This window comes from Naumovozyma dairenensis, chromosome 11 (assembly GCF_000227115.2).
Source record: "Naumovozyma dairenensis CBS 421 chromosome 11, complete genome".
NCBI lineage: Eukaryota > Fungi > Ascomycota > Saccharomycetes > Saccharomycetales > Saccharomycetaceae > Naumovozyma > Naumovozyma dairenensis.
Genome location: NC_016489.1, coordinates 262,689 through 289,187, shown reverse-complemented (window position 1 = coordinate 289,187; position 26,499 = coordinate 262,689). Strand labels below are relative to the sequence as shown.

At 34.4% G+C, this 26,499-nt stretch overlaps 13 protein-coding genes across 13 annotated transcripts; 7 read left to right on the top strand and 6 right to left on the bottom strand.

The window, feature by feature from the left end:
• Positions 1–20: 20 nt before the first annotated feature.
• Positions 21–4,520, top strand: REV3 (DNA-directed DNA polymerase; the record flags this gene model as incomplete). The annotated part of the gene is made up of 1 exon (XM_003672512.1): positions 21–4,520. The coding sequence occupies one exon, from the start codon at positions 21–23 to the stop codon at positions 4,518–4,520; it is 4,500 nt and encodes a 1,499-aa protein (XP_003672560.1).
• A 71-nt stretch (positions 4,521–4,591) lies between these two features.
• On the bottom strand, positions 4,592–5,821 carry MRX4 (Mrx4p; the record flags this gene model as incomplete). Its single annotated transcript, XM_003672511.1, has 1 exon — positions 4,592–5,821. One exon carries the CDS (start codon positions 5,819–5,821, stop codon positions 4,592–4,594), a length of 1,230 nt encoding a protein of 409 aa, XP_003672559.1.
• A 145-nt stretch (positions 5,822–5,966) lies between these two features.
• Positions 5,967–6,476, top strand: NDAI0K01240 (GNAT family N-acetyltransferase; the record flags this gene model as incomplete). Its single annotated transcript, XM_003672510.1, has 1 exon — positions 5,967–6,476. One exon carries the CDS (start codon positions 5,967–5,969, stop codon positions 6,474–6,476), a length of 510 nt encoding a protein of 169 aa, XP_003672558.1.
• A 144-nt stretch (positions 6,477–6,620) lies between these two features.
• SEC63 (protein-transporting protein SEC63) lies at positions 6,621–8,663 on the bottom strand (the record flags this gene model as incomplete). The annotated part of the gene is made up of 1 exon (XM_003672509.1): positions 6,621–8,663. One exon carries the CDS (start codon positions 8,661–8,663, stop codon positions 6,621–6,623), a length of 2,043 nt encoding a protein of 680 aa, XP_003672557.1.
• Positions 8,664–10,284: 1,621 nt separating this feature from the next.
• Positions 10,285–12,087, top strand: MEX67 (Mex67p; the record flags this gene model as incomplete). Its single annotated transcript, XM_003672508.1, has 1 exon — positions 10,285–12,087. The coding sequence occupies one exon, from the start codon at positions 10,285–10,287 to the stop codon at positions 12,085–12,087; it is 1,803 nt and encodes a 600-aa protein (XP_003672556.1).
• Positions 12,088–13,077: 990 nt separating this feature from the next.
• OSW1 (Osw1p) lies at positions 13,078–13,818 on the top strand (the record flags this gene model as incomplete). The annotated part of the gene is made up of 1 exon (XM_003672507.1): positions 13,078–13,818. The coding sequence occupies one exon, from the start codon at positions 13,078–13,080 to the stop codon at positions 13,816–13,818; it is 741 nt and encodes a 246-aa protein (XP_003672555.1).
• Positions 13,819–13,943: 125 nt separating this feature from the next.
• On the bottom strand, positions 13,944–14,432 carry DAP1 (Dap1p; the record flags this gene model as incomplete). The annotated part of the gene is made up of 1 exon (XM_003672506.1): positions 13,944–14,432. The coding sequence occupies one exon, from the start codon at positions 14,430–14,432 to the stop codon at positions 13,944–13,946; it is 489 nt and encodes a 162-aa protein (XP_003672554.1).
• Positions 14,433–14,844: 412 nt separating this feature from the next.
• Positions 14,845–17,256, bottom strand: TRE1 (Tre1p; the record flags this gene model as incomplete). The annotated part of the gene is made up of 1 exon (XM_003672505.1): positions 14,845–17,256. One exon carries the CDS (start codon positions 17,254–17,256, stop codon positions 14,845–14,847), a length of 2,412 nt encoding a protein of 803 aa, XP_003672553.1.
• A 295-nt stretch (positions 17,257–17,551) lies between these two features.
• Positions 17,552–18,910, top strand: SPT14 (phosphatidylinositol N-acetylglucosaminyltransferase SPT14; the record flags this gene model as incomplete). The annotated part of the gene is made up of 1 exon (XM_003672504.1): positions 17,552–18,910. One exon carries the CDS (start codon positions 17,552–17,554, stop codon positions 18,908–18,910), a length of 1,359 nt encoding a protein of 452 aa, XP_003672552.1.
• Positions 18,911–19,453: 543 nt separating this feature from the next.
• NDAI0K01170 (uncharacterized protein) lies at positions 19,454–19,558 on the bottom strand (the record flags this gene model as incomplete). Its single annotated transcript, XM_003672503.1, has 1 exon — positions 19,454–19,558. The coding sequence occupies one exon, from the start codon at positions 19,556–19,558 to the stop codon at positions 19,454–19,456; it is 105 nt and encodes a 34-aa protein (XP_003672551.1).
• Positions 19,559–20,245: 687 nt separating this feature from the next.
• ERG12 (mevalonate kinase) lies at positions 20,246–21,550 on the bottom strand (the record flags this gene model as incomplete). Its single annotated transcript, XM_003672502.1, has 1 exon — positions 20,246–21,550. The coding sequence occupies one exon, from the start codon at positions 21,548–21,550 to the stop codon at positions 20,246–20,248; it is 1,305 nt and encodes a 434-aa protein (XP_003672550.1).
• Positions 21,551–22,660: 1,110 nt separating this feature from the next.
• Positions 22,661–24,811, top strand: NDAI0K01150 (uncharacterized protein; the record flags this gene model as incomplete). The annotated part of the gene is made up of 1 exon (XM_003672501.1): positions 22,661–24,811. The coding sequence occupies one exon, from the start codon at positions 22,661–22,663 to the stop codon at positions 24,809–24,811; it is 2,151 nt and encodes a 716-aa protein (XP_003672549.1).
• A 373-nt stretch (positions 24,812–25,184) lies between these two features.
• On the top strand, positions 25,185–26,255 carry RPN8 (proteasome regulatory particle lid subunit RPN8; the record flags this gene model as incomplete). Its single annotated transcript, XM_003672500.1, has 1 exon — positions 25,185–26,255. One exon carries the CDS (start codon positions 25,185–25,187, stop codon positions 26,253–26,255), a length of 1,071 nt encoding a protein of 356 aa, XP_003672548.1.
• Positions 26,256–26,499: the final 244 nt, after the last annotated feature.

The following is a 26,499-nucleotide window of genomic DNA, read 5'->3' as shown; positions in this document are numbered from 1 at the left end:
CAGGTAAAAATGATATCATCATGTCAGAAAACAATTTTAGCTTGGATTCATCATTATCTGCTGATTTTTTCAATATCCAGCTGAATGATTATGACTTCTATATGACAAAACCGACGGTGCTAGACAAGTCACATGGCATAAGTCTACCATTGCATCAATTCAACCAAGTCCCTGTTATACGCATATATGGTAATCTGCCTACTGGACATCAAGTATTGTGTCATGTTCATGGTGTTACGCCCTATATATTTGTTGAATACGATGGCAAGTTGACAGATTCTTCAGTGGTATTAAACCAAAAATGCACTCAATTACATACCCAGTTAGAACAAATAGTGTTTGATTCAATGAAAAATAATAATAAAAAGACAACAGGCATGAGTTTGGATTACATTTCCAACGTTTCTGTTGTCAAAGCGGTTCCATTTTACGGGTTCCACGTTGGTTGGCAACTATTCTACAAAATATCAATATTAAATCCATCATTTGTTAATAGGATTGCAGATATTATAAGAGATGGGAAGTTATTAATTAAGAAAGATGAAGTTTTTGAAGCTCATATACCATATCTTTTGCAATTTTCTGCTGATTATAATTTATTCGGATGTGATTGGATTAAACTTAAGAAATGTCATTTTAGGAAGCCTCTTTTAAATCCAATACTTGATATTGATAGGTTAACTTTCAATCTGGAATTGAAAACCATTTTAGAGAGATTTTGCAATCAAGGAGAAAATGCTGTTTTATTGGATAAAGGGTTTCAAAGAATTGGAAATGGCCTCTTAGAAATTGATATATTACCGCAGTACATCTACAATAGGGAGGAGTTACAATACAGAGATTTACACCATAATTTTGTTGAAAAGTTAGAAGACGTCACGTCGATCTTGCAAGGACCATATGTAAGTTCTACCAGAAAAATGGTGAAGGAAACCATAAATCAACGTCAGTTATTTTCTTTACCAGAATATCGCCCTATAAAAGAGACTGAGCGTTTGCATATCAATACAGAATGGCAATCAAGTGATATATTTAGAAAGTTTTATGAATCAGCGAAGAATAATCAAATATCAATGGATGGTAAGTACCCTACTTTTGAAACATTCGTAGAGAATATTCCAACTCTTGAAAAACTCCCTCGACCATTTGAAGCTTTGGATGAACTTTGGCCAACAATCCCAACTAAAATAACAGGTGCAGCAGAAGGTGAAATCGATAAATCAAATTTGGAACTTATTGATACTTCGTTTGAAGCTTATAGTCTGCTCGATCTTACAGATGATGATGCTAATAACGTAACTACAACATCATCACCTCGAAAGCCAGAAAAGGCTAATGTTGAGAAGATCCACGATAATAAACTACCTGATGATTTATCTTCAAATTCTTCAGAAAATGCCGGTACATCAATGGACTTTAAGTTGACACAATCAATGGCAAAGAAAAGAACCCATAAAATAAAATTCAATCAGATTCTGAATATAGAAGGCTTTAAAGATCATCCCTTGAGAAGTGGAGTGGGGGTAAATGCTAACAAAAGATTACAAAGAAACATCCAAGGCATTCCATTTGGTTCAAATGCGTATTCTTTCAAGAAATTCAACCTGGATTTTGAGGAGTTAGAAGCTGATTTAATGTTTAATGGCTTTCCGCGTATAGATTACTCTGATCCATTTTATTCTAATCCGATTGATTTGAATACGAAACCGTATATATATGCTGGTAGAAGATTTCGAATAAACTCAACTCATTTAAGTAACCGCCATCCCCTACCATTCCAAGATGAATACAGTATCTTAGAACACCTACCTAAATCCCATTTGTTTTCTATATGGAAATATTCTAAGAAACCACCTACTTTTCAAGAAGTGGGAAATATAAGTACAGTGAAAAATACTTCTAACAGAAGCACCAAATCGCAAATTGAAGGAGCAACTCCAAAGCATAAATATTATTTTAGTGATCCGTCCATTAGAAAGAAAAAAGGAAGTAAAATATATGACTCTCTAACACATTTATCTTTGGAAACACATATTAACACGAGAGGTGATAAACGACCAGATCCAAAAAAAGATGAAGTTACCATGATAACATGGTGTATAGAAGATGAAAGTTTCCCATTCGATTTAAACATGGAAACCGAGGGTATAATGGTTGTTTTAACGGATTTAACAGATACATTGAAACAACGAAAATTTGAACAGGCTGCGAGAAATACGTCAGTTGCATTCTATGAAACGGAATTCGATATGTTTGAGGCTTTAACAGATTTAATACTATTATGTGATCCAGATATAATATCAGGTTTTGAAGTGCATATGTCGTCTTGGGGATATATTATAGAGCGGTGCAACATCATCCATAAATTCGATATACTTGAAGAAATTTCTAGAGTTCATAGTCGATGGAAAAAAAAATCAAAAGATATTTGGGGTTACACACATTCGTCGGGTATCTCAGTCACAGGCCGACATGTCATAAATATTTGGAGAGCTCTTCGCTCTGAAATGAACCTAACCCAATATACAATTGAAAATATTACTTATAATGTTTTGAGGGAAAGGTTGCCTCATTTTTCCTATCAGTCATTGACTGATATGTGGAATGACAATTGTAGTATATCCAATTTAAAAACGGTAATTAATTATTGGCTTCTTCGAACCCGATTAAACATCAAGTTATTACAGAAGCAAGAATTTATACCCAAAACTATCGAGCAAGCTAGACTTATTGGGATCGATTTTAATTCTGTATCTTATAGAGGATCTCAATATAAAGTTGAATCATTTTTAATACGGATCTGTAAGTCAGAGAGCTTCTTGCTTTTGGCGCCGGGAAAAAAACAAGTTAGAAAACAAAAGGCATTGGAATGTGTTCCCTTAGTTATGGAGCCTGAATCTTCATTCTACAAGAGCCCATTGGTGGTTCTAGATTTCCAATCATTATATCCATCAATAATAACCGCATATAATTATTGCTATTCCACGATGCTTGGGAGGGTTCGAGAGCTGAAGACATTTGGAAATGAAATTGGTGTGACAAATATCAACATCGAAAAGAATCTATTGCGACTTTTGGAGAATGATGTTACAATTGCACCGAATGGTATGGTTTATTTGAAACCTTCAGTTCGTAAATCAACATTAGCAAAAATGCTAACGGAGATTTTAGATATTAGAGTGATGGTAAAGAAGACGATGTCTGATTTGTCACAAGATAACAATAAAATGAAGAAGCTTTTAAATAATAAACAGCTTGCCTTAAAACTGTTGGCTAACGTTACTTATGGCTATACATCAGCATCTTTTTCTGGAAGAATGCCATGCTCCGATTTAGCAGATAGCGTCGTGCAGACAGGAAGAGAAACATTGGAAAAGGCCATTAAATTGATTGAGGCCAATGAAAAATGGAGTGCAAAGGTTGTTTACGGAGATACAGATAGTTTATTTGTTTATCTTCCAGGAAGAACCAAGGATGAAGCTTTCCTGATTGGAGGTGAGATGGCGAAGGCGGTTACTGATGCAAATCCAGCGCCTGTTTTCCTGAAGTTCGAAAAGGTTTATCACCCATCAATTTTAATCAGTAAAAAGAGATATGTTGGATATTCGTATGAAAGCTCGAATCAAGTCAATCCTTCCTTTGATGCAAAGGGAATAGAGACAGTGCGCAGAGATGGGCATCCAGCTCAGCAAAAAATCACCGAAAAAGCTCTAAAAATACTATTTGACACCAAAGATTTGTCGCACGTTAAAAACTATGTGCAGGATCAATTTACCAAAATTCAAGAGGGAAGGGTATCAATTCAAGATTTTTGTTTTGCCAAAGAAGTCAAACTTGGGACATATAAGAGTGACAAGACTGCTCCAGCAGGTGCAATAGTAGCGACAAAGATGATGGAAAGAGATCCCAGAGCTCGTGCACAATACAGAGAGCGTGTACCATATCTTGTTATCAAAGGGAAATCGGGACAAATCCTAAGAGAAAGAAGTATTTCACCGTGGGAATTCCTACAACGTCCAGATCTTGAATTAGATTCTGAGTATTATATAACAAAGACATTGGTACCTCCTCTATCTCGGCTCTTCAACTTAATAGGTATTGACGTTTTTGAATGGGCTACTGAACTTAGTAAGTACAAAAAGGGACATTCTACTGTGAATAGTAATGAACTCGAAAAACTTGGAGCATCTATTTTATGTGTCAATTGCGGCGCCGAATTAACCAGAGGAGGTAATGATTCATTATGTGATAATTGTCAACAAAATAAATTGAATACGGCATCGACACTTCTTTGTAATATCCTAGAGCGCCAGGATGACTTAAAGAAGTTAGAGCTAATTTGTCGAACATGTTCATACAGGTATAATCAGGATGCAGGGATGATTGGACATGATATTGCAAATCGTTGTGAATCCTATGACTGTCCTATATATTTTTCACGTATTAAGGCAAGGAAGTATCTTCAAGGTAATATTACTCGACGGAAAGAGGAAGCTTTAGAAAATCTTGATACCTGGTAAATACGAATATTATTACAACTTTTATAAATATAATATTAATATAATTGTTACAGCTTTAACTTCTCGTAAAACTATGTTTCTTTCTTATCCGCATTATTTTCTTGAGTCGCTAAAGGACAAGACCTATATAATACAAATAACGTTGAAGTGACCAATAAACCTGATGTAACCCAAAGTACCTTTTTCCTATTTACAGTGGAGTTTTTTTGTTTCATTGGTCTCTCAAAGATTAACTTATTGTGATCCTCGTATAAGTTTCCAACAAGAGTCCAATCTTCTTTGGTTATTTCGTTAATAAAGGTTAGGGTTTCTTCAGGTGGTTTCTCAGAACTATTTATAACAGCAAACAGATCCCTATAACATATAGTAAACATTGAGTTTTTCAAAATATTAGATGGTTTATGCCTACTTTTATCCTTTAAATCGAATATAAGATATTCTTTTGCGATGTTATTGTTTCTTGCTTTATTGTTATATAGATAGTTACGAGCATTTATAACTTTGTCAACAATTCGAAGTAGTATATTATTTGACAATCGATATTGCTCGAAAAGGGTCGAGCCAGGTTTAAATATAGGTGATTCTACTACTTGGCCCCAATTATAAGTTTTCCACTGCAATTCCTTTAATTTCTTCTTTTGTATATCTTCATTTATAAGTTTTTTTAAATATCGTTCTAAATCCACAATATTTACTGCTTTACCGCCATCTATTTCTCCAGCGCTTAACTCAGTATTTTCTGAAGGAGATATGTTTATGAGCAATGCATTAAGTACTTCAATCATATCTTTCTTAGAAATGTCATAGTTTAACAGTTGTTTTAGAATTTTTTCAACATGAGCATGCCTTTGAGGTTTAAAATTAATAGATTCTTTCGCTGGATTTGCTAAAGAAGTTTGAGATTTTGAATTCACATTAGGTATTTTGATATTTGTTACTTTATTTGGATGAGTATCCTTAATGAGTTGGTATATGTAGTCGTCATTGATTTTATTTGTCAGGATTCTGTTATATAATTTTTTCAGGGAATCTTTAGAAACAACGTATTCTTTCTCGAATGTAGAACCAAGCGATGCCAGTAATATTGCTTCTTTGGAATTGGCAACTGGTATCCACTTGCTGGTACTTGCAATAATTATGTTTTTCCTGAATAACTTTAAAGCAGCATTTTTTGATTTTGTAGGGTCAAAAACTGGAGACCAATCTTGATGCCCTTTTGATTTAACGGTATATGTTCGAGAAGAAAACTTTAATAGAACAATTCTATTGTAAACGGTATTGCTCAACAGTATATTCTTCATACTATTGTCAATGGGATGTTCGTTCCGTTTTGGCTTTCGACACTAATGGATATTAAAGGTGAATTTAAAAAACAGGCAACTTTCAAAGGCTTTTTCGTTTTAAGAACCCTTTAGTTCGAGGAAGGAAGTAGGAAAACGAAATTGTATGGGAAAAAAACAATTGGAATTAAGGTCGCTTGATAGAAAGAATTATGAAACATTTCGAAAGTTAGTTAATGTGATCTTACCTATATCTTACCCTAGCAGTTATTTCTTAGAATTGGTTACAGCAAACACCGGCGACAAAAATGAGATATACATACCAATCAGTAAGCTAGCCTTTATTGGGGATGTTTTAGTCGGAGGAATAACTTGTAAATTATTACCTAATAGAATGGGGCATGTCATTCCGGAAGGTATCTACCTTGAGCTTATTGTTGTAAAGCAATGCTGCCAAAATAAAGGCGTTGGTATAAAGTTACTAAATTATGTTGAAGTTGAATGTAGGACCTATCTTCTACATTATATATATTTACACGTATCTATAAATAATAGAAAGGGGATTGAATGGTACATGAAAAGAGGGTTTGAGAAGATAGAATTCGAGTTACCTGGCTATTATAAGCTCGGCAATCAAAATGTTACTGCTATCATAATGAGGAAATATGTTCATTAATAGTCCCGGACAATATGGTATAATTAATTCTGTCATATGTAGTTACTCATATTTCTCTTTTTCTTAACGAATTTTTCTTTCTTGTTTCAAATTTATGAAAATGATTGATAAACAATTACAGAAAATTTTCTAATGTATATATATTTATATGAAAAGTAAGTTATTTTTTATTTCCCTATCTTCCACGGCGTCTTCTTCCACTTCTGTGTCTGTATCTATATCAGTATATTCACTATCACTACCTTCATCGTCAGATTCCTCCAACTCCTCTTCAGATTCATCAACATCAGAATCCTCATCATCATTATTATAACTTTCTTCCCTCATTTGTTGTAAATCCTTTTCAGAATACTCACGGACATTCATAGTCATTGTGAAATCTAAATCAGCACCGAAATAATCAGTATTCTTTAGAATAATTCTGAAATAAACTGCACCTTCTTGATTAGGAGCAGGTTGACCTAATGGAACTTTAATGGTACCAATTTCCCAATCTTCAGGAATGAAACCTTTAATGTCTTTACCTGCCATTTTAACTTCCCTCTTGTCCAGAGATTTTGATAAATTATGGAATGACAAATTATTTATTATAGCTGGTGTTTGAATTATTTTATTATCTTTTTGTAATGCGATTAAACAACACCATGCTGAACGTCTCTTTACTGGGAAATAAGGGGAGTAACTATATGGAATTAAAGGTTGTTCTTCAATGATAGAAAATGGATTTCTTTGATGTTCAAAATCTTGTGGTTCAGATAACATTGATTCCGGGAACGATTCTGTGTTAATAATCTTGTGTTTAGCAGAGCGGATTAAAACTTTTAATGAAATATGAGGAGTAGATAATGGAGTCACTTGGGTTTCACCTGGAACAACAAAATCAGCCTTTAATAATCTTATATGTGGGATATTAGATGCTACAGTTAAAGTACGTTTTAATAATTTTTCATCTTTAATACCTAAAATTTTACCGATTCTTTCATCATCAAATGTGAATAATTTACCAATGGTGAAAATATCATCTAAGCTACCATTTTCAAATTGTTCCTTGTCAACATTTGGTAATTGTAAAAGTTCTGCCTTTGGATTGCTTGGAATGGCTTGAACAATACATTTAAAAGTATCTAATGTAACATTGGCAACATCAGTGTTTCTAAATCCGGCAGCAATATCTAAAAGACCTAATAATAAAGAGTGGCATTTAGCGACAATTCTATTTTTAATGATGTTTCTATCTGGACCCTTTTCATTACTTGATTTACGATTAATATGATCATGTAATAATTCTTCAAAATCTTTTGAAGTTAAAGAAGGATAAAATTGTTTAAATTCTTCCGCATGAGATAACCATTTAATAATCAAATCCACAGTGACTACTTCTGATGGTTTATAATTAACTAATCTATCGACGAAATAAGAAGCGGTTTTTGTATGGATACCTTTCCTTGTATAAGATTGAGTCTTGGACCACCATTTACTAACAAAATAAGGTAAGACAATACCTAATAATGAGATATAGAACATAATTAAAATTGGAGAAGAGGAACCTTCAACCATGAAACTTGGTAGGGCAATACCATGAGAAGTAGATTGTGGACCATCAGGATGACCATATTTCAGATAATTTTCTCTAACTGTTTCATCTGTAAGAGCTTCGTATGCTTTTGTAATTTGAACATATTTTTCTTCCATAACAATTCTTTCATCAGCGGATAAATCTTTAGATAATTTATCTGGATGGAATTTAATGGATAATTTTCTATAAGCGGATTTAATATCCTTATCTGAAGAGCTTGAAGAAATACCTAAGATATCATAAGGATCGAAAATACCAATTGCAGCCTGTTTAATGGCGTCGTTGTTAGATATTCTTTGAACTAAATAGAAAACAACGGCCCAACCTACAACAATGAAAAGGTTTTTCCAATTGAAAAGGCAGGAGAGTTTACTCTTGGAGGTATATTTGGAACGGAATTTGATAATTTCTTCTGGTGTATCTATGTCGTTTAGAGCTTCCAATTCGGAATACTTGTCATCTTCATGGTTCCTAGTGTCCTTTTTTGATTTACTATAGATTAATTTGTAGCATTGCATCAAAGTCAATGGTATCAAAAGCATCAATAATATTGTTAGGAGGAAGAATGGCCACGTTTCACTGGATTCATCATAGTCGTAATTGAGAGCCATTTTGACTGAGTGAGTAGTGTATGTGAGCCTATAGTACTAGAGTTGTAGTTTTAGAAGGAGAGAACTACTTAACTGTACGGTATTTCTTTTAACAGACAAACAAAGGGATTGTGATGCTAATCGAAGTATACGGACACCTTTTCTTGCTTTTCCGGTGTTCTTATTTCGATATAGTTGTTGTTTGACGTCGAAGTGTTATTGTTGTCTACGTATTATACGTCGTTGTTCTCTCTTTCGTATTGAAATTGTTCGAAGTAAACGTTGCAAAATTTTCGAAGTCCCTCCCATCGGTGTTCAAGGAAAGACCTAGTTTATATTGAAATATAATTTGTTCTTAAACCTAAATTTTAAGGTTTAAAGACCTAGAGTAACTTTTGGACAATAAATTCCTTTGCAAAATTCCCGCTTGTGATGAATACGTGACCTAAGTAATACCTTAACCTATATATTCCTGCAACGAACTGTCATTAGAAAAGCCCTGATATTTGGGGACTGGGAACATTAAAAACGACAGATATTTATAAATTAATAGGGAAACGACACATCAAGGAATATTTACTATTCTTCAGGATTACTATTCTTCAAGATTATTATTACATTGATTTCATTTTGTTAAATAGCCTAAATAGTTTTAATAAAAATATTTATGACGCTAACGAAATTGTACTTGATATGAAGGCCAGGTTTAGAGTTCTTCTATAAGTTAATTCAAGCATCTCTTTAGTACATACTATAGTCCTCCTGTAAATTAAAGTCGTAACTTTGTATGTCGTTCTTAAGGACTTCCTTTAAAAAAAGAAGAGATGTTAGGAGTCATCCGCTGAGCGGAAACGTCGCTGTAGGTAAGGATCTGAAACCAAGATCAACTTTGATTGCAGTGATTCTAATAAAGCCACTCAACTGAACAGGGATACGTGTTAAAGGAAAAGACTGGGACACATACTGACATAGATATGTGCCTTTCCCATTAGAAATCCCCATCTTTTGAAATCCTTTCTGCTTTACATTCCTCTCTTATTTCTACCAAATACTTTCTTTTCTCACTATCTGGTTGATTAAGAAATATTAATCCTTCCTTATTATCCTACAAGCAATGTTATATGCTTACTTATTGAACCCGTGATTTATATAAGATGGAAAATATTGAAGAATATAACTGCTCAGCAAGGTTATACAGATAAAAGCGCCCGGGACGTAAGGAAGCATTGGTAACCATTGTTAAAGAAAACACTAAGAAAAATGCCTACTTGCAATAACCATACATAAACGCAGGATATATATTTCATTTTATTATTTTTTACTTTAATTTTTTTTTACAGAATCAACGCAATTTTTGTGTCGCAATTTTTGTGTCGCAAATTCCTGTCACTGTGGGATAATGCCACATGACCGGAGACTTAGAGTTCCATATATTTTTTTCGTTTTGAACAATTGAAAAAGTTCCAAGAAAGCTGGTTTGAACATTATAATGAAGATTATGATGATGATGATTATGATGATGATGATGAGGAGGAGGAGGAGGAAGAGGAGGAGCAAGTAAAGCACTTGACAGCAGCGATTCTATTTAAGGAAATTCTGAGCTCTCAAGTAAAAAAGTATAACCAGGAATCGATCACAAAAAATGAATGGTGGTTTCCATAATGTTAATAACATAAATGCCATGGCACAACAACAGGCACAACAGAACAGAGTTAGAGTAGCAGTGTACAATTGGCAAAATGCTACAGTCCAAGATCTTTTAAGTTACATCAGTAGAACCATGCGAGTGGCCATTCAAGATTCATTCGTGGAAGATAACCGCGTCGTTGGGTTCGTTAACACCAAAACTGATGCTGATAACCTTATGAAATGGAATGGGATGAGATTTTCTGGTCAAAACTTGAAATTTGAAATATTAGATGACATATCTTCATCTACTTCCACTACTATTACGTTCTTTAGAAATACTCTCTTTAAAAGATATGACCCACAATCAAAGATGTTGAATTTGGGGAACTTGTATAATGATCCTGATTTGGTATCTCAAGGTCTGTTTTCCAAACCTTCTACACAATCTAAACTGCTTCCTGGTCTTTTGAAAGTTGCCTCTAAGGAACCACAATTGATTGTTGATAGCTTGAATTTATCTGATAATAGTATCAAAGATGTTAAATCTCTTTCCACTTTGGCACAAACTTTCCCAAATTTGAAAAACTTATGTTTGGCTAATAATCAAATTTTCAAAATTCAATCTTTGGATATTTGGAAAAATAAATTCAAAGAATTAAGAGAATTATTAATGACTAATAACCCAATTACAAATAGTCAAATGTATAAAACTGAAATGTTAAGATTGTTTCCAAAATTAATCGTCTTAGATAACGTCATAGTAAGAGATGAACAGAAATTAAATTCAATCTTTACCTTACCAATGAAAATCCAACAATTTTTCTTCGAAAATAATGAATTAGGCTCTTCTTCAACGGATTTTGTAACAAATTTCCTTAACCTTTGGGATAATGATAGAAATCAATTACTCAATCTGTACACTCCACAATCACAATTCTCTATTGCAGTAGATACATCTCAACCTCCATCTACCGTGGAAGAATTAGATGCAAACCCCTCATTCGGTTATTATTTATCAATGTCTCGTAACATTTGTAAAGTATCAAGTGAAAAATCAATTCAACAACGACTTTATTTAGGCCCTGAATTCATAGGTAACGTCTTCAAGGCATTACCTAAATCAAAACATTATTTACAAGAACGATCAAACGACTATTCCATGGAAGCTATAGCATATCCCCAGGTAAATGGATTTCTAATAACTTTACATGGTGTGTTTGATGAAGTAGCAAAACCAGATTTCGATATCAATGGCAAACAAGCTGCTAAATCATCAACATCAAATAGAAACAGAAGGTATAATCATGGTCATTCACCTGCAACAAATAGATTATCCAAGAAATCATTCGATAGAACTTGGGTAATCGTTCCAATGAATAACACCGTAGTGATAGCATCTGATTTACTGACTGTAAGACCATTCGTTTCAAATGCATGGTCAACCAAACAACAACCTCAATCACAATCACAACAATCCCCAGTCGCTGGCATTCCAACAGGACCATCATCAGCAGCAGGAGCAATATCTGGAACGCCTACAGGTGCTACCTCTACACCACCAATAATACCAAATCAACAACAACAACAACAACAAATACCACCAGCATTAGCACCAACATTACAATTACCACCAAATGTGCAAGCGGGATTAACACCAATACAATTGGATTTATTAAGTAAATTACATTTACAAACAAAATTAAATGCTGAATATACTTATATGTTGGCTGAACAAAGTGGTTGGAATTATGACGTTGCTTTAAAGGCTTTCCAAACAAGTATTAATAATTTACCAAGTAATGCATTTATTCAATGATCCAATTGAATGAATGTGTCGTCCTTCGACGCTTCGAAATATATATAGAATATAATGTAAACATTTCATTGTGTATCTTATTTTAATAAAACTTTTCCTCATAAATGAAATTATCGCACTTTAAATATAAACTAAAGTATGAAAAACCTGGGCTTTGATAAAAAGGAATTCACTAATTAGTTAGTATTATTTTTCAGTATTCCAGGCCTATCTATGACTTTAACTCATTAACGACAGGTTAGGTTCCACAAAGCTATAGCGCGGGAGACAAGTTGAGCCAGGGAAACTCAATCTTAAGACAATAAAACTAGTTGATAAACATGCCAAGAAAGTTGGACGTTGTCACCTATTACTGATATATAAAACCACAATACTGCGAAAGTTTTCCATTTCCTAGCCATTGGATATTTTAATGACAATTTACACGGTATAATTATATTATATATAATATGTTGACACTTTTTTAGGGAAATTAACTTAACAAAAATTACCAATATTTCTGGGATCCTAGAATAACATGCTCTGGGTTCCAAGGCCATTTATAAGACCTGAAAAAGGGCATGAATGAAATAATCATATAGAGGTATTGTATATATCAGAATATACCGCCAACTTTTTTTCTGTAAACCCTTCTTGCGACGTTCGACCGACAATATAAAAAAAACTTAACACGTTATAAAGTTTCCTAGTTGATAGGGTTGTGTTTAACTTCTTTTTTAAATGTATTTGTTTTGGTGTGGCATTGAAGATTGTTTTAGCTCCAAAGGATGGGTGAAGCAAAATTTTGTAGTCCTATCTTTTATTTAATAAACTCATCAGAACTTCCAGTTTAAATTTTATTTTTAAAAATATTGTCACAAAATTTAGATACTGAAAAATTATTATAATACTTAATATGAAAGGAATATATATAATACAAAGTAAGTAAAAGCAATACATGAAGAGGTATAAAACTTTATCTGCTACACAGTAACAAATAAATAACAAAATATGAGGGCACCACCACCTCCAAGGAGGTCAAAATGGTCATTTATAATTAATATAAAATTAAAACTAAAAAGATTTTATACATGTCACAAATTGAGGAAACGTTGGGATATTCATCAAATCAAAAGGACACAGTACAGGAAATTCATGAACGATTCTCCAATCTCAGCAGTAAGAGTGGAAGATATGCTTAATTTACCAAGTGGACTAATTCCACGTTCTATAAGGAAGAAACCATTAGTTATTGCAAGTTTCCCAAGAGGTTGTAAGAATCCTCCTCGAATTAATGTATTACAAAGAAATGAAAAATCAAGAATATTCCTAAGTAGACGTAAATATAAGTTGAAAAATTTGGATACACACATGAACGATAAAATGTTTGAAAGTTTAAGGGGAAACAATGAACCATACTCTTGTGCCCAAACTGTTAGATCAATTAAAAAAATGACGAGGAGTCATGCTGATGTAAAAACAATTTTTCATCATAAAAATATCATTAAATGTACAAGTTTATTCACTGATGATTTACAGACCCCCCAGATTATGAAATTTGATAATGAAAGGTCGATCAGACTTACTGAATATGGACTATTAACAAGAAAAAAGAATATATTATTGAACGATACATCCGAAGGCCAAAATGATAATAAACGATTAAAGAAAAAACAATTAAGAATAACATTTTTCAAGGACAATCCAAATTTGATCTCCTTTTCAAGTTTTAAAAAACTAGATCATGCTTGATAGTTTTATGTTTCTCTGTACAATTAAATAAAAAAAAATTTCTCAAATGAAAATGAAGAGTAAGCTCATATAATCCGGTATTTTATTTCATTAATATGATTCTATTAATAAGACGATATAAGCTATTATATATTCACACCTGGTTCTGGTACCAATACCCCTATGCATGGATACTTATTTTGGAAAAATTCATACCAATCATTCAATTGATCCCGTTGATCTTGTGTCAGATCAGATAAATCATCCATTGGTTGATCCCAATCCCTCACGCATCCCATTTCAAATGAATTCATTGCCAATCCTCGAGAAGCATCATGCCCAGCAAAATTAGCATATGGTCCACTTGGTCCATAAAATTGTCTACCTTGAGTACAATCATATACTTTCCCTAAAATACTAATGAATATCTTCTCATCATCATGTCCATTGAATTTATATAATGTTCGAGGGAAAAACTTACCGGCAACGATAGGTTCTTCGTTAGAATTCATTCCTCCTCCTTGATTTGAATCATTTCCATTGGGACTAGAATTATCGTTATTATTATTGGAAAGCCCCGTAGGATCTTCACTTGTACTGACACCCCCGAAAAACATGTTTTTGACGAATGACATTTTTATGCGTTTTGGATACTATTTTTTATGGTTTGATGAAAGTATAATCGACTTAACCTTCCTAATGATATTTCTTAATTGTTTGTTCGAGAAGTGCCATATCATATTAATAATAAAAAGTTGAACATCCTTCCTTGATATTTTCCACGTTTAGGAATCGGTTAACGCCTATTTAAATTTCGTATTGAGCTTCGTTTATTTAAAACGCGACGTTAAATGAAATGAAATATATGTCAGAAAGTGACAATGATAAAATGACATTAGTTCCAATTTCTGAAAAGTTACATGATGAAATTATTACATTACAGCTCACTTTTTCTTAGAAAAATGTGCTAAATACTTCTATAAATAATCCAGCATTTAAAAAAACAAAACACAATAGTTCCTGGATTTCGTAGTATCTAACCAATCATTACCAAGGTCCCTTATTATTATTGTCTTGTGATAGAAAGTCCATCATTGATTTTTGTAGTAATTGTTCTACCACGTCTACCTGTTCTTGTGCTCTACTCCAATCGCCATCAACTATGGCATCTTTTATCGCAGGGAAGATCCAGGCACCATTAGGTGCATCTTGGGTCCATATTCTAGGTGATAATATAACGTTCTTGTAAAAGTTATGTTCGGGCAACCCATCCTGCAAACATTGTTGTCTACCGATATCACATATTTTCCTATTCCATAACCACCTTGAGGGCGCAATCGGTGCTGGCTCAACTCCACTTTCATGTTCATAAACGATTTTATTCCATGCACCTCTCCAATCTCGCCATTCTATTCCAAGTCGTCTCCAATTGTTTAAATCCTCTATCAATTTTGACAGATTTAGCTTACCTGAAGCCTTTTCTGATATCTTATTGACTTCGCCTCCTAATATATTAATATATTGTTCAACGTTGAATGGTATTAATGGCTCATCAGCTAATTTTAAACATTTATGGAATAGATAAAGTACTAAATCACCGACTGACTCAGAATCTCGTAGTTTCGCCTGCGCATTCTCAAAGGTGTCTCTAGTAGTATCTATCGGAAGCTCTTTGTCTTTATTTTTCGGTGCAGATATCACTGATACAGGGATGCCATTGGCCAAAAATGGAATCCAATCACCATATTGTTGAATATGTTCGACTGAAACCTCAAAGCCTTGTCTACTCTCAGTATTCTGGAAAAAATCATGCAGTAAAGGATGTGCTTGGATATTTAACTTCTTCTCGTCATCCCATATCGCTAATTGACTGATATCCACATATGTATATACCTCATCTTTCATTGCGTTCAAACGTTGCTCCATCAATTCAGTGGACCCAGCATAATTCAACTCATTACCACCAAACGATATAAAATAAATGTTTCTTAACGGTTTCCAATCATACTTGTACTTCATTTCTTGGAATAATTGTAGTAAAGAAAGTAATAACGCAGTGCCGGTATTTGGATACATAGCTCCATGATTAATCGAATTTCTAGATGCACCTATAATAATGGCTTTATCAGTTTGTTCCCCACCATCATATTTACCCACTATATCACGTATTGTTTGATGGTCACGTACTGCATTTTCAACCTGCATATTCAACCTCGTATCTCCAATATGCCCACTAAATTCACTATCTTCGAACTGGACACCATTATTAGGAATTAGAGATAATAACTTCTCACCTTGAGCTCTGGATATAGGAAGCGATGGAATATGGGGTATCGTCTTGGAATCATTTGCATTAATCTCATCTTTCGCAGATCCAAACCAACCAGGAGTCAAAGCATCACCTGTACCATACTGTGGAATACCTACTGATCTCATTTGTACAATATCTTTGTTATCCCCCATAGGTTCTGAAATGAAAATAACACCTTTAGCACCGAGCTCTTGTGCTGCCATCATTTGTTCACCGACGAATTTATCATAATGCATCAACAGGACGAAATCTTTAGTAGCATCATCATCATCCTTATCATTTTCGTTAAGAATATTATCATCTTTTAATTTTTGTAAATCATTTAGAGACCCTTTATATGCATATATTAGATTAACATTTTGTAATTCTCCATTAGAACCTAATGGATTGAAATTCTTTTCATCCAATGGGAAATCGATTGCTTGGTCTGGGGAATCTCTTGTCCATGCAGTCAATGATACATTACCTGGGTAGTTGGAATGAACTCTATATTGCATATCTTTCACTAACTTCAATCCGTTAGCTCTATATGATTCTTGAATGTACTTAGCAATCGCGGTATCTCCCTTGGTACCTGACATGTGAGGCATACTACTTAAATACTCTAGATCACGTTCCATCTTTGATAAATCCAAAGATTGTTTTGCATATTCAAGAAGAATATTATGATTAGAAAACGTTCCAAGAGTTCCATTGGCATGCCCACTGGGTAATAATCCACTAACCGCGACAAACCAAGCGATAGCTGACATTAAAAAGACGTAAAAAAACCGCCTTAATATTAATGGATTCCCTATCTTACTTAAATAGAGATCTATCCTTTCTGAACCAATGGCCATCAAACTAGCTAAAGGGTCCATAATCTTCTCTCGCACTGGGACAACGACATTATTACTGAGTGTGGTTCTAAATCGCTTAAATTTCTCACAAAAAGGTTCACTTAAGCCACTACTGTCACCTTGAGGAGCCTCTATTTCCATGTTTTCTATAAGCCTATCATTTTCTGCCGATTCTAAATCATAGGAAGGTGGTTCTACAGGTAAAGATGGGCGAAGAATGCTGCTGTTCAAGTCATCGTTAATTGGCTCTTCACCTGGGACACGATCATATCCAGCCCGGGTATTAGCAGTATCTCGTGGTGAACTCATTGTATGTATATTTCTTATAATGGGACCTGGGCTAATATATCACCTTATTTGAAGCCAAAATCTCTCCTGATATCCATCACACTTTCCCATCTGTCTCAGCTAATAACTCGATCGCGGTTTAAGATCTCTAAAATACAGTGTATATTCTACAATATAACCGCTTATATTTTTGAAATTTTGACTACACTAATCTGAAAAGCCACGACAAATCTACTCGATGATATGCAAAAAGAAATAACCAAGCTTCAGCTGTGGGAATACAGATTCATTCATTAGGAAATCCAACTTGACCACAATGGGGTTTAAAATTGCTATGGTTTGTGATTTTTTCTACCCTCAATTAGGAGGTGTAGAATTTCACATATATCATTTAGCACAAAACCTGATATCCCAAGGCCATTCCGTCGTAATAATCACCCATCAATACAAGGATAGAATTGGTGTGAGATACTTAACCAATGGATTAAAAGTCTACCATGTTCCATTTTGGGTTATGTGTAAAGAAACAACTTTCTCCACTGTGTTTTCAACATTTCCCATAATTAGGAATATTTTAATTCGAGAACAAATCCAAATTATTCATTCGCATGGTGCAGTATCTACATTAGGTCATGAAGCTGTCTTCCATGGGAATACTATGGGGTACCCGACTGTTTTCACTGACCATTCTTTATATGCATTTGACACTACAGGTGCCATTTTAGCAAATAAGATTCTAACGTTTACACTCACCAATGTCGACAGAGTTATTTGTGTTTCTAACAGTTTAAAGGAGAACATGATACTAAGAGCCTCTTTAGAACCAGAACGTATTTCAGTTATACCGAATGCGGTTGTAGCAAAGGATTTTGAACCAATTCCGCATGAAATGAAACTTACAAGAGAGAAAAAAAGCATTACAATTGTTGTTATAGGTAGAATGGTCGGGAATAAAGGTGCAGATTTGTTAACACGTCTTATCCCATTGATTTGTTCTCGAGATGATAGAGTTAATTTTATTATTGCTGGTGATGGTCCTAAATTCATTGATTTCCAACAGATGATAGAAGCAAATAGATTAGAAGAAAGAGTTCAACTATTGGGGGCTGTACCGCATGAAAATTTCAGAGACGTTATGTGTCAAGGTGATATTTATTTACATGCAAGTTTGACAGAAGCCTTTGGAACTGTTCTAGTGGAGGCTGCATCATGTGGGTTACTAATTGTCACTACTGCTGTAGGTGGTATACCTGAAGTATTACCTCCTCATATGACAGTATTTGCAAAACAAACATCGGTATCTGCGTTAGTATCTGCAATTAATAAAGGTATTGAGCTAATTCGGACGAGAGCAGTTGATACGTCGACTTTCCATGATGAAGTAACTGAGATGTATGATTGGTCAGAGGTTGCTAAAAGGACGGTGTCTGTCTACGAAGACGTTTATTATAATATTTCTAATGACGAAAAGAATTGGGTATATATGTTGAAACGATTTTATAGAAGAGAAGGGCTTTGGGTCAGACATCTGCATGCACTATGTTGTGTAATTGATTATATGCTTTTCTTCATATTCGAATGGCTTTATCCAAGGTCAGAAATCGATATAGCTCCGAAATGGCCTTCAAAAGAGAAGATAGAAAAAATGACCAACGCTGAAACCTTTGTAGAATGAATCAAATATATTATCATAATTGATATAAACCGCACATTCCAGATACTGCAGGGGATAACCATTTTATATTGTAATAATGTACAAGGTATGGAACATTGTTATTGAGAAATAGCTAACTTGAACTTGCATTGTTCAGCTAATGTAGCTATAAACTTATCGTAGTGGAGGCCACTTTACATTACGGCGTTCTAATGATATTCAGTTAGTGTTAGGATATTAAGGCAATAGCGATAATGAATTCCTTCGCTACTTCGAACCTATGTTATATAGGAGCTGTATCCACCTATTGTTATGGAATACATACAGTTTGATCCACAGTAATTTATAGACTATTTAACTACAAATAAAGAACCATGTAAATGTGAAAGAAATGAACAAAAATGTATTGTATTAAAACATATGAAGTAGTTATGTACAGTATGCTAATGTTGGTTTGTTCGTCAACATTAACACGATTATAAAAGAATAGAAAAAAATAATTGGAGAACGGGATTTTAGAAGTGTGAGAAAAAAATTCGATATCTGCTGTGTAAGGCGTTCGATTCAAGCAATGACACAGGCTGGATCCCAGAATAAACCTTTAACGATATAGTTATCTTTCTTTTCGGAAGAGTTGTCCTTCTTAGTAGCTTGAGTAGATGGTTGCATTTTTTTTATTTTAGTTGCTATTGATTTGTTTTTGAATGTTGTTTTTGATGAGTTTTATTTATGAATATAATACTGAAGATAAAAGATGAATCAAGTGATATTAGAGATATATTTGATAGACTGTTCCTTTATATATAATATATTTAATAGCTTATCTGTAAATTGGAATTCTGTCAATATAAAAATTCTTTCATAATATTTTAAAACAAGGACATTATCACCTGCGTCGGGTTCTAAGAAGTTTTGGTTATTCTTTTAGAGGTCATGTAAATTTCCTTATTGGGTAATTACATGGCTTTTGAAGCTCAAGCAAATAATTGAAACTCCGTACCTAGACTTCTTCGAACAACGAAGGGACAAAACACACACGAGGGCCGATGAGCAAAAATTGACAGGTTATTTTTCTTACAAATTGCCTTTTCATGTTTGGAAGATGAAACAAGAAACACTCCTTACACATACAACACTAACAGATTCATGGTTATATTGCAGCATGCGAACTTTACTTTTTGTTCTTTTTTCCAGTTTCATACTTTTTGTATATTTAAATTAAAATTACCTAAAAAAGGAATCTATCTATTTTCAATACTAATCACACATACAAACGAATGCACTAATTCTATCTATTTTAATTTAGGTCCGACGTTGACTCGTCTAGCATATCATATATGTCCCTGCTCCAGCTATTCAAATAATCCATGACAGATTGGATTTCTCAGGTAATAATGTGGAATCCAGTTGAGTTTTTGAAACAGAATTACTAAAAACTTTCAAAACGTTAACGAGATCATCATTAGTCATTGCCATCCTTGGTAAGTAACAGCATCCCGCACCCCCTAATCCCGTTTCAAAAGTCTTATACCCCAATCCATTTTCCAATTTATCTTTAAACTCTACGACTTGTTCCCGTTCCAAATTTTTTTGTAAAATCGTAAACGCACATCCACCGCCACCAGCCCCCGTCAATTTAGTCTCACCTATTCCCAATTCATCACTAACGCATCTAATCCTTTCCAAACCAGGATGTGATACACCTAATGATACCAATAGACCATGATTGATCCTAACCAATTGGAACAACTCTTCAAACTCGCTTTGAGTATATTGGAAATGATCGAACAATTCCAATGCATCTTCACTAACGATCCCCATAGCATCTAACAAAGTTTGACATAACGTATTCTTACCTCTATATAGGGATCTAACGCCACTTACCAAGGTTTTAGTTGATCTTGGGATCCCCGTATAAGTTAAAATCATAGGAAGTAATGGGAATGTGGTTAATATTTTTTGATTTTCTGGATGATTCCGTTGGAAATATATTGCTTTCCCGTATGTGGAGATAAGATTATCTATTCCTGATGGATCACCGTGGATACATTTTTCACCAATGTATGACCATTTATTTATTATATCTTTCATTTTCATTAAGTGGTTTGTAGGGTCTTGTAGGTGTAATAGTGCGGCTGATAATGTTACGGAGATGGAGGCTGATGAGCCAAGGCCTGCACCTATTGGTAGGGTTGATTTGATTGTGAATTTCAAATTAGGGATTGTGGACTGAGAGGGAGGGTTTATAGAAAAATATAGATATAAGAAGCAAAGAGCTGCATTATAGTGGATTGAATTTGGTTGTAAATTGGAAAGTAAAGGAGGGATTAGTTTTTCAGTAAGGATTGGGGATAGATGTGAATCTTGTGAAGGAGCATATGATAATGATGATGGCTTAGCTAACGTATTTTGAAGTAATTCATCTTTAAATGATTCATAGTTTTGTTTTAATTTGGATACGCTCCATTTTTGATTAAATTTTATATCTGGGAAGTCTAGCTCTACAGAATCTTGTTCATTTGCTTCAGAGACTAAAAGATATGTTCTTAATGATGCAGTGGAAGCAGCGATTGCTGGTTTTTCATAAACTACAGAATGTTCACCAAAGAGAATGATTTTCCCTGGTGCAGACACAAGGAATGGTAGCGTTGATGTAGTCATATTGAAAAGCGGGTGTAGCGCCTACGGGAGCTTTCTTTTTTCTCTTTTTCAATCTACAATAATATCCAAATCAATTCATTCATCTTTTATAGACTGCCAGTATATTCGATTGGACCTTTGACCGTTTCTTCAGAATAATGCCAATTGAATCGACCTAAGCGAGGTTCGTTTGAGACACCATTTTCCTTTTCCTTACTTTCTCATCTCCGAACTTACCGAGAAGCGAGGGGTCACGGGGCTGGAGGTGTAGATAATTATATCTGGCTTGCTAGGATTCCACCAGTTATTAAATCACGTGGGAAAGAATCTCTATACATGGGAGGGGCGTCAGTCAGTTATTGAATAGTTGATTGGCACAGGTACCTAGAGTTTCACATGTTAGCCAAAGGATCAGGATAGTCAACGCAGACGTAAAATGTCTGTCCATGATTTATCATTCAATAAAGTGCTATGGAAGGTATCGTCTATAAATCTAGATGGGGGCAAGACACTTTGCTGACCAGGCAGGTGTTTAGCAAAGAAGACCTCGACCGGCTTGGGTGACATGACAGCTCCACACTCTGGGGCAACATTCTGGGGCAACATTCCGGTTACATTACATTACATTGCATTACGCGGGCAGCTCCGCGGAATTCAACCGAAGGGCGAAGGGCTCTTGCCCTTCGCTATCTCTCCACAATAACAGGAAGTAGACGGAGTTTCGCCAGGGGGGCTAAGGGCAGGGCAGGGCAGGGCAGGGCAGGGGAGGGGACAGGAGGTGGGTGGCGTACTTTACAAGTAGACTAAATGCGATACTAGTACTATACCATTAAATATTTGAAGAGGTAAGAATGAACTAAGGGTACCTTTGATCCATGAATCTATTGAATCAACCATATATATTTCTTTCTTATTTCTAATTGATTGTCCTTCCCTCTGCGTATCGATTATTTCAAGATCTCGCAGTTCTATTTGTAACATCTCGAAGGAATATATTTTAGACAGTGAGTGATATACTGATTCAAACAGAAGTCACGAGGAGCATAACATTAGAAAATACCTAAAGGCATTTTCACATTCGTTGATACAATAAAACCAAATAACCGTAAAGGTACCATTCGTAACATAGAAATGCAAAAATTATTACAATCCACGTTTTTCTCCTCTAAGAATAAGCATAATAAAACTAAAACTAAAAATAAGAATAAAGAAAAACAGGTTCCTCATTTAAAGGATATCCATGCTCCACATAATGTACACCCATCTACAAATGATGGAGTGCTCGAGAAAACTTCGAATCAAAATATCTCTTCTAGCAGTAATCCTATCGAAGAAGAGAAGAATCATACACCGTTAAATCAATTACACGGACATATTCAATTTGATGAAAATGTTTTCAGTAATGAAGAAGTTAAAAACAAAGTAATGAACGAAGATACACACAATAAAGTTGAGGACACTGAATATAGACCTAAAAGACCATCTCTTAGAGAAGCCTTTAGTTCAAATTCATTCATATCAGCTCGTTCTAAAAATTCCTCTACAAAGAATAATATATTGACTCGTAGAGGTAGATCTGAAGAGAGGGTTTCATTTAGAGACGATAAATCAATTAACAGTGCAACTTCAAGAGGTAGATCAAGGAATAAATCCATATTCTCCAAATCAAGGTCAAGGTCAAGGTCAAGATCAAGATCATCATTTCTTTCTAACCAATCGACAGTACCATCCATATCATCTGATGAAGAAGAGGATGCTAATGAAACAGATTCATCTACTAAACTGAATTCATCAGGTTCTTTACTGGACTTGAAAAGGTTCTTTAACCCTGCCATACCGAAAACGAGGAAGAAATCACATAAATATAAACAGGAGCAACAACATTCAGCATCATTTAAGGAATCACCACTGTATGAACTTAATGAACATTTGAAAAATTTATTACAACCAACATCCACTACTACAAAACAATTTCCAAGATTTACTAAGAATCGTATCGTAATATATCATGATCTAAAATATTTAGAAGAAAAATATGGTACATTCACAAAACATTTGGGGACAGGTGCAAACGGTACAGTAATCCAATTAACAAACCGCAGTACGTTACAACATTACGCATTGAAAACATTCAAATATAGAATTGAAAATGAAACCAAATTAGAATATCAAAAACGATGTATTTCGGAATTCCTCATAAGTTCTCATTTAATCCATCCTAACGTGATTCAAACGTATGATTTGTTCGTAAACAATGCTAATAGTAGTAGTAGTAGTAGTAAGTATGAATTATCACAAATTATGGAATATTGTCCATTCGATTTCTTCAACGTGGTGATGTCTGATGAACATAAAATGTCAAGAAGAGAATTATTTTGTAGTTTTAAACAATTGGCATTGGGTGTGAATTATTTACATTCCCTGGGGATAAGCCATAGAGATTTGAAATTAGATAATTGTGTCATGAATGAACATGGTATTTTGAAAATTATAGACTTCGGTAGTGCAACAATTTTTAAAACTAAAACCAAAAAATCACATATGTATCTTCCAGATGAACAACATGAGGAGGAGGGTTATGAAGTGATCTTGTCCCAAAGTATTGTTGGGAGTGATCCATATTTAGCACCAGAAGTGTTTAATTCAGAAACTCCAGGTTATAATGCTTCACTTGTTGATGTCTGGTCATTAGGTATAATATTTTATGCATTAATGTTAAAGAAATTCCCATGGAAGATTCCTCAAGTGGATCAAGATCGAAATTTTGAATTTTATTGTAGAGAGGATTTGGCAGAAAAACATGATTATGTAGAATCTGCTAAGAAGCATGAAGAATTAATGAAAGAGAAAAAAATCCTCATCAAAAGGCAACACCAACAATCAAACACTAGATCATCATCACCAATAGCGTCACAATCACAACCCCTACAAGAACAATTAGTAAGAATAAAATTGCGCCATTCATATTCCACAAATACAACGTTACCTAGAAAAAGTACACATAATGATTGTTCTAAATATGGTCAATATAGAGTGATGAGAAGGTTACCTCATGCATCAAGACCAATAATTTCACGAATGTTAAAAGTGAATCCAGATGAAAGAGCCACAATAAGTGATTTATTACATGATAAATGGTTTAGAAACATTCCGTATTGTAGGTCAAGTTTGAAAGATAATTCATACATTAGAGCATCTGGACATCACCATATTTTGCCTGGCCCGGCTTCTTCTCAAGGGTCATCTAGTGATGCAACAGAGCCGGTAAGGGATTCCTCATGATTTCAAAAATCTCCTAGGAAAGAAACAAGAAAATTATTTTTGCATAACAATTCATCATTCTATATATATATATATTCTCTCAATCTTTTAGAAGCTGTACTTTTTCTATACCATAGCAGCGACAGTGTCACTCTCTTACCGTTACCCGGCTTTACCGCATAAAAATTATTTTGTCAAATATCTATACGTATAATGCTTTTATGTACGTCTAAACCTTTAAGCTGAAAGTTGGAATCTAAAAGGTGGCAAAACTTAAAGAGAAAGAATAAGAGCTTGTTAGTGACCAGCAGTCAAACAAAGCATCAAGACCCCTTTCCGACTATTATTGAAGACACATACTCATACATACATACCCAATCAATAACTGCAAAACATGTCAGGAACATTATCCCATGAAAAAGTGACAATTGCTCCACTAGTATTACTATCCGTCCTGGACCATTACAAACGTACCCACACAAAGGAAGGCAAAAGAGTCCTTGGTGTCATTCTAGGTGATTCCTCCACATCCACTATCAAAGTGACCAATTCCTTCGCATTACCTTTTGAAGAAGATGAGAAAAATCCAGACGTATGGTTCTTAGATCATAATTATATCGAGAACATGAATGAGATGTGTAAGAAGATCAACGCAAAGGAGAAATTGATTGGGTGGTATCATAGTGGTCCTAAATTGAAAGCATCTGATTTGAAAATTAATGAATTGTTTAGAAGTTATTCGTGTGATTCGGATCCTTTGTTGTTGATCGTGGATGCTAAACAACAGGGGGTCGGATTGCCTACTGATGCGTATATGGCGGTGGAACAAATTAAAGATGATGGTACATCGACTGAGAAGACTTTCTTGCATTTGCCTTGTGATATTGAAGCGGAAGAAGCGGAAGAGATTGGTGTGGAACATTTGTTGAGAGATGTTCGTGATCAAGCTGCAGGTGGGCTATCTATTAGATTAACTAATCAACTGAAATCATTAAAAGGATTACAAAGTAAATTGAATGATATTGCTAATTATTTGGCTAAAGTAACGAATAACGAATTACCTGTGAACCATACTATATTGGGTAAATTACAAGATGTCTTTAACTTGTTACCTAATTTGGGTGTGCCAGATGAAGATGAAATGGTTAAAGGTAATAAGAAGAAGGGTAATAGTAGTAGTATAGGACAAGATGTGATCGACTCTTCTAATAACTTGCAGAAGGCTTTAACTGTAAAGACAAACGATGAATTGATGATGATATATATAAGTAATCTTGTTAGGGCTATCATTGCATTCGATGACTTAATTGAAAATAAGATACAGAATAAGAAGTTGCAAGAGAAGGAGGCTCAAGAAAAGGAACAGAAGAGAAAGGACGAAGAGGAGAAGAAGAAGATGAAAAAGAAGGAAGCCACGAAGAAGGAAGCTGAAGTAGATTCTATCAAGAGCAAAAAGAGTGCATGATATTTTGTCTGTTCCATATAATCATATAGTCTAATACAATATAATAAAATTTACGCAAGTGTATACACAACGGAAAGAGTCTAACAGTAAGCGGTTTCTGCCAGTGGGAGTGCCCACTTTTCTTCCATGTCCTTCCAAGTTCCCTCTCATTTCATTATATAACTAATAATATATATTTCTCTGTTCGCGGAGTTTGGCCGAGGAAGAAATAAAGGAAGGGGCCCTTCTTTTCTTTCCAAACAGG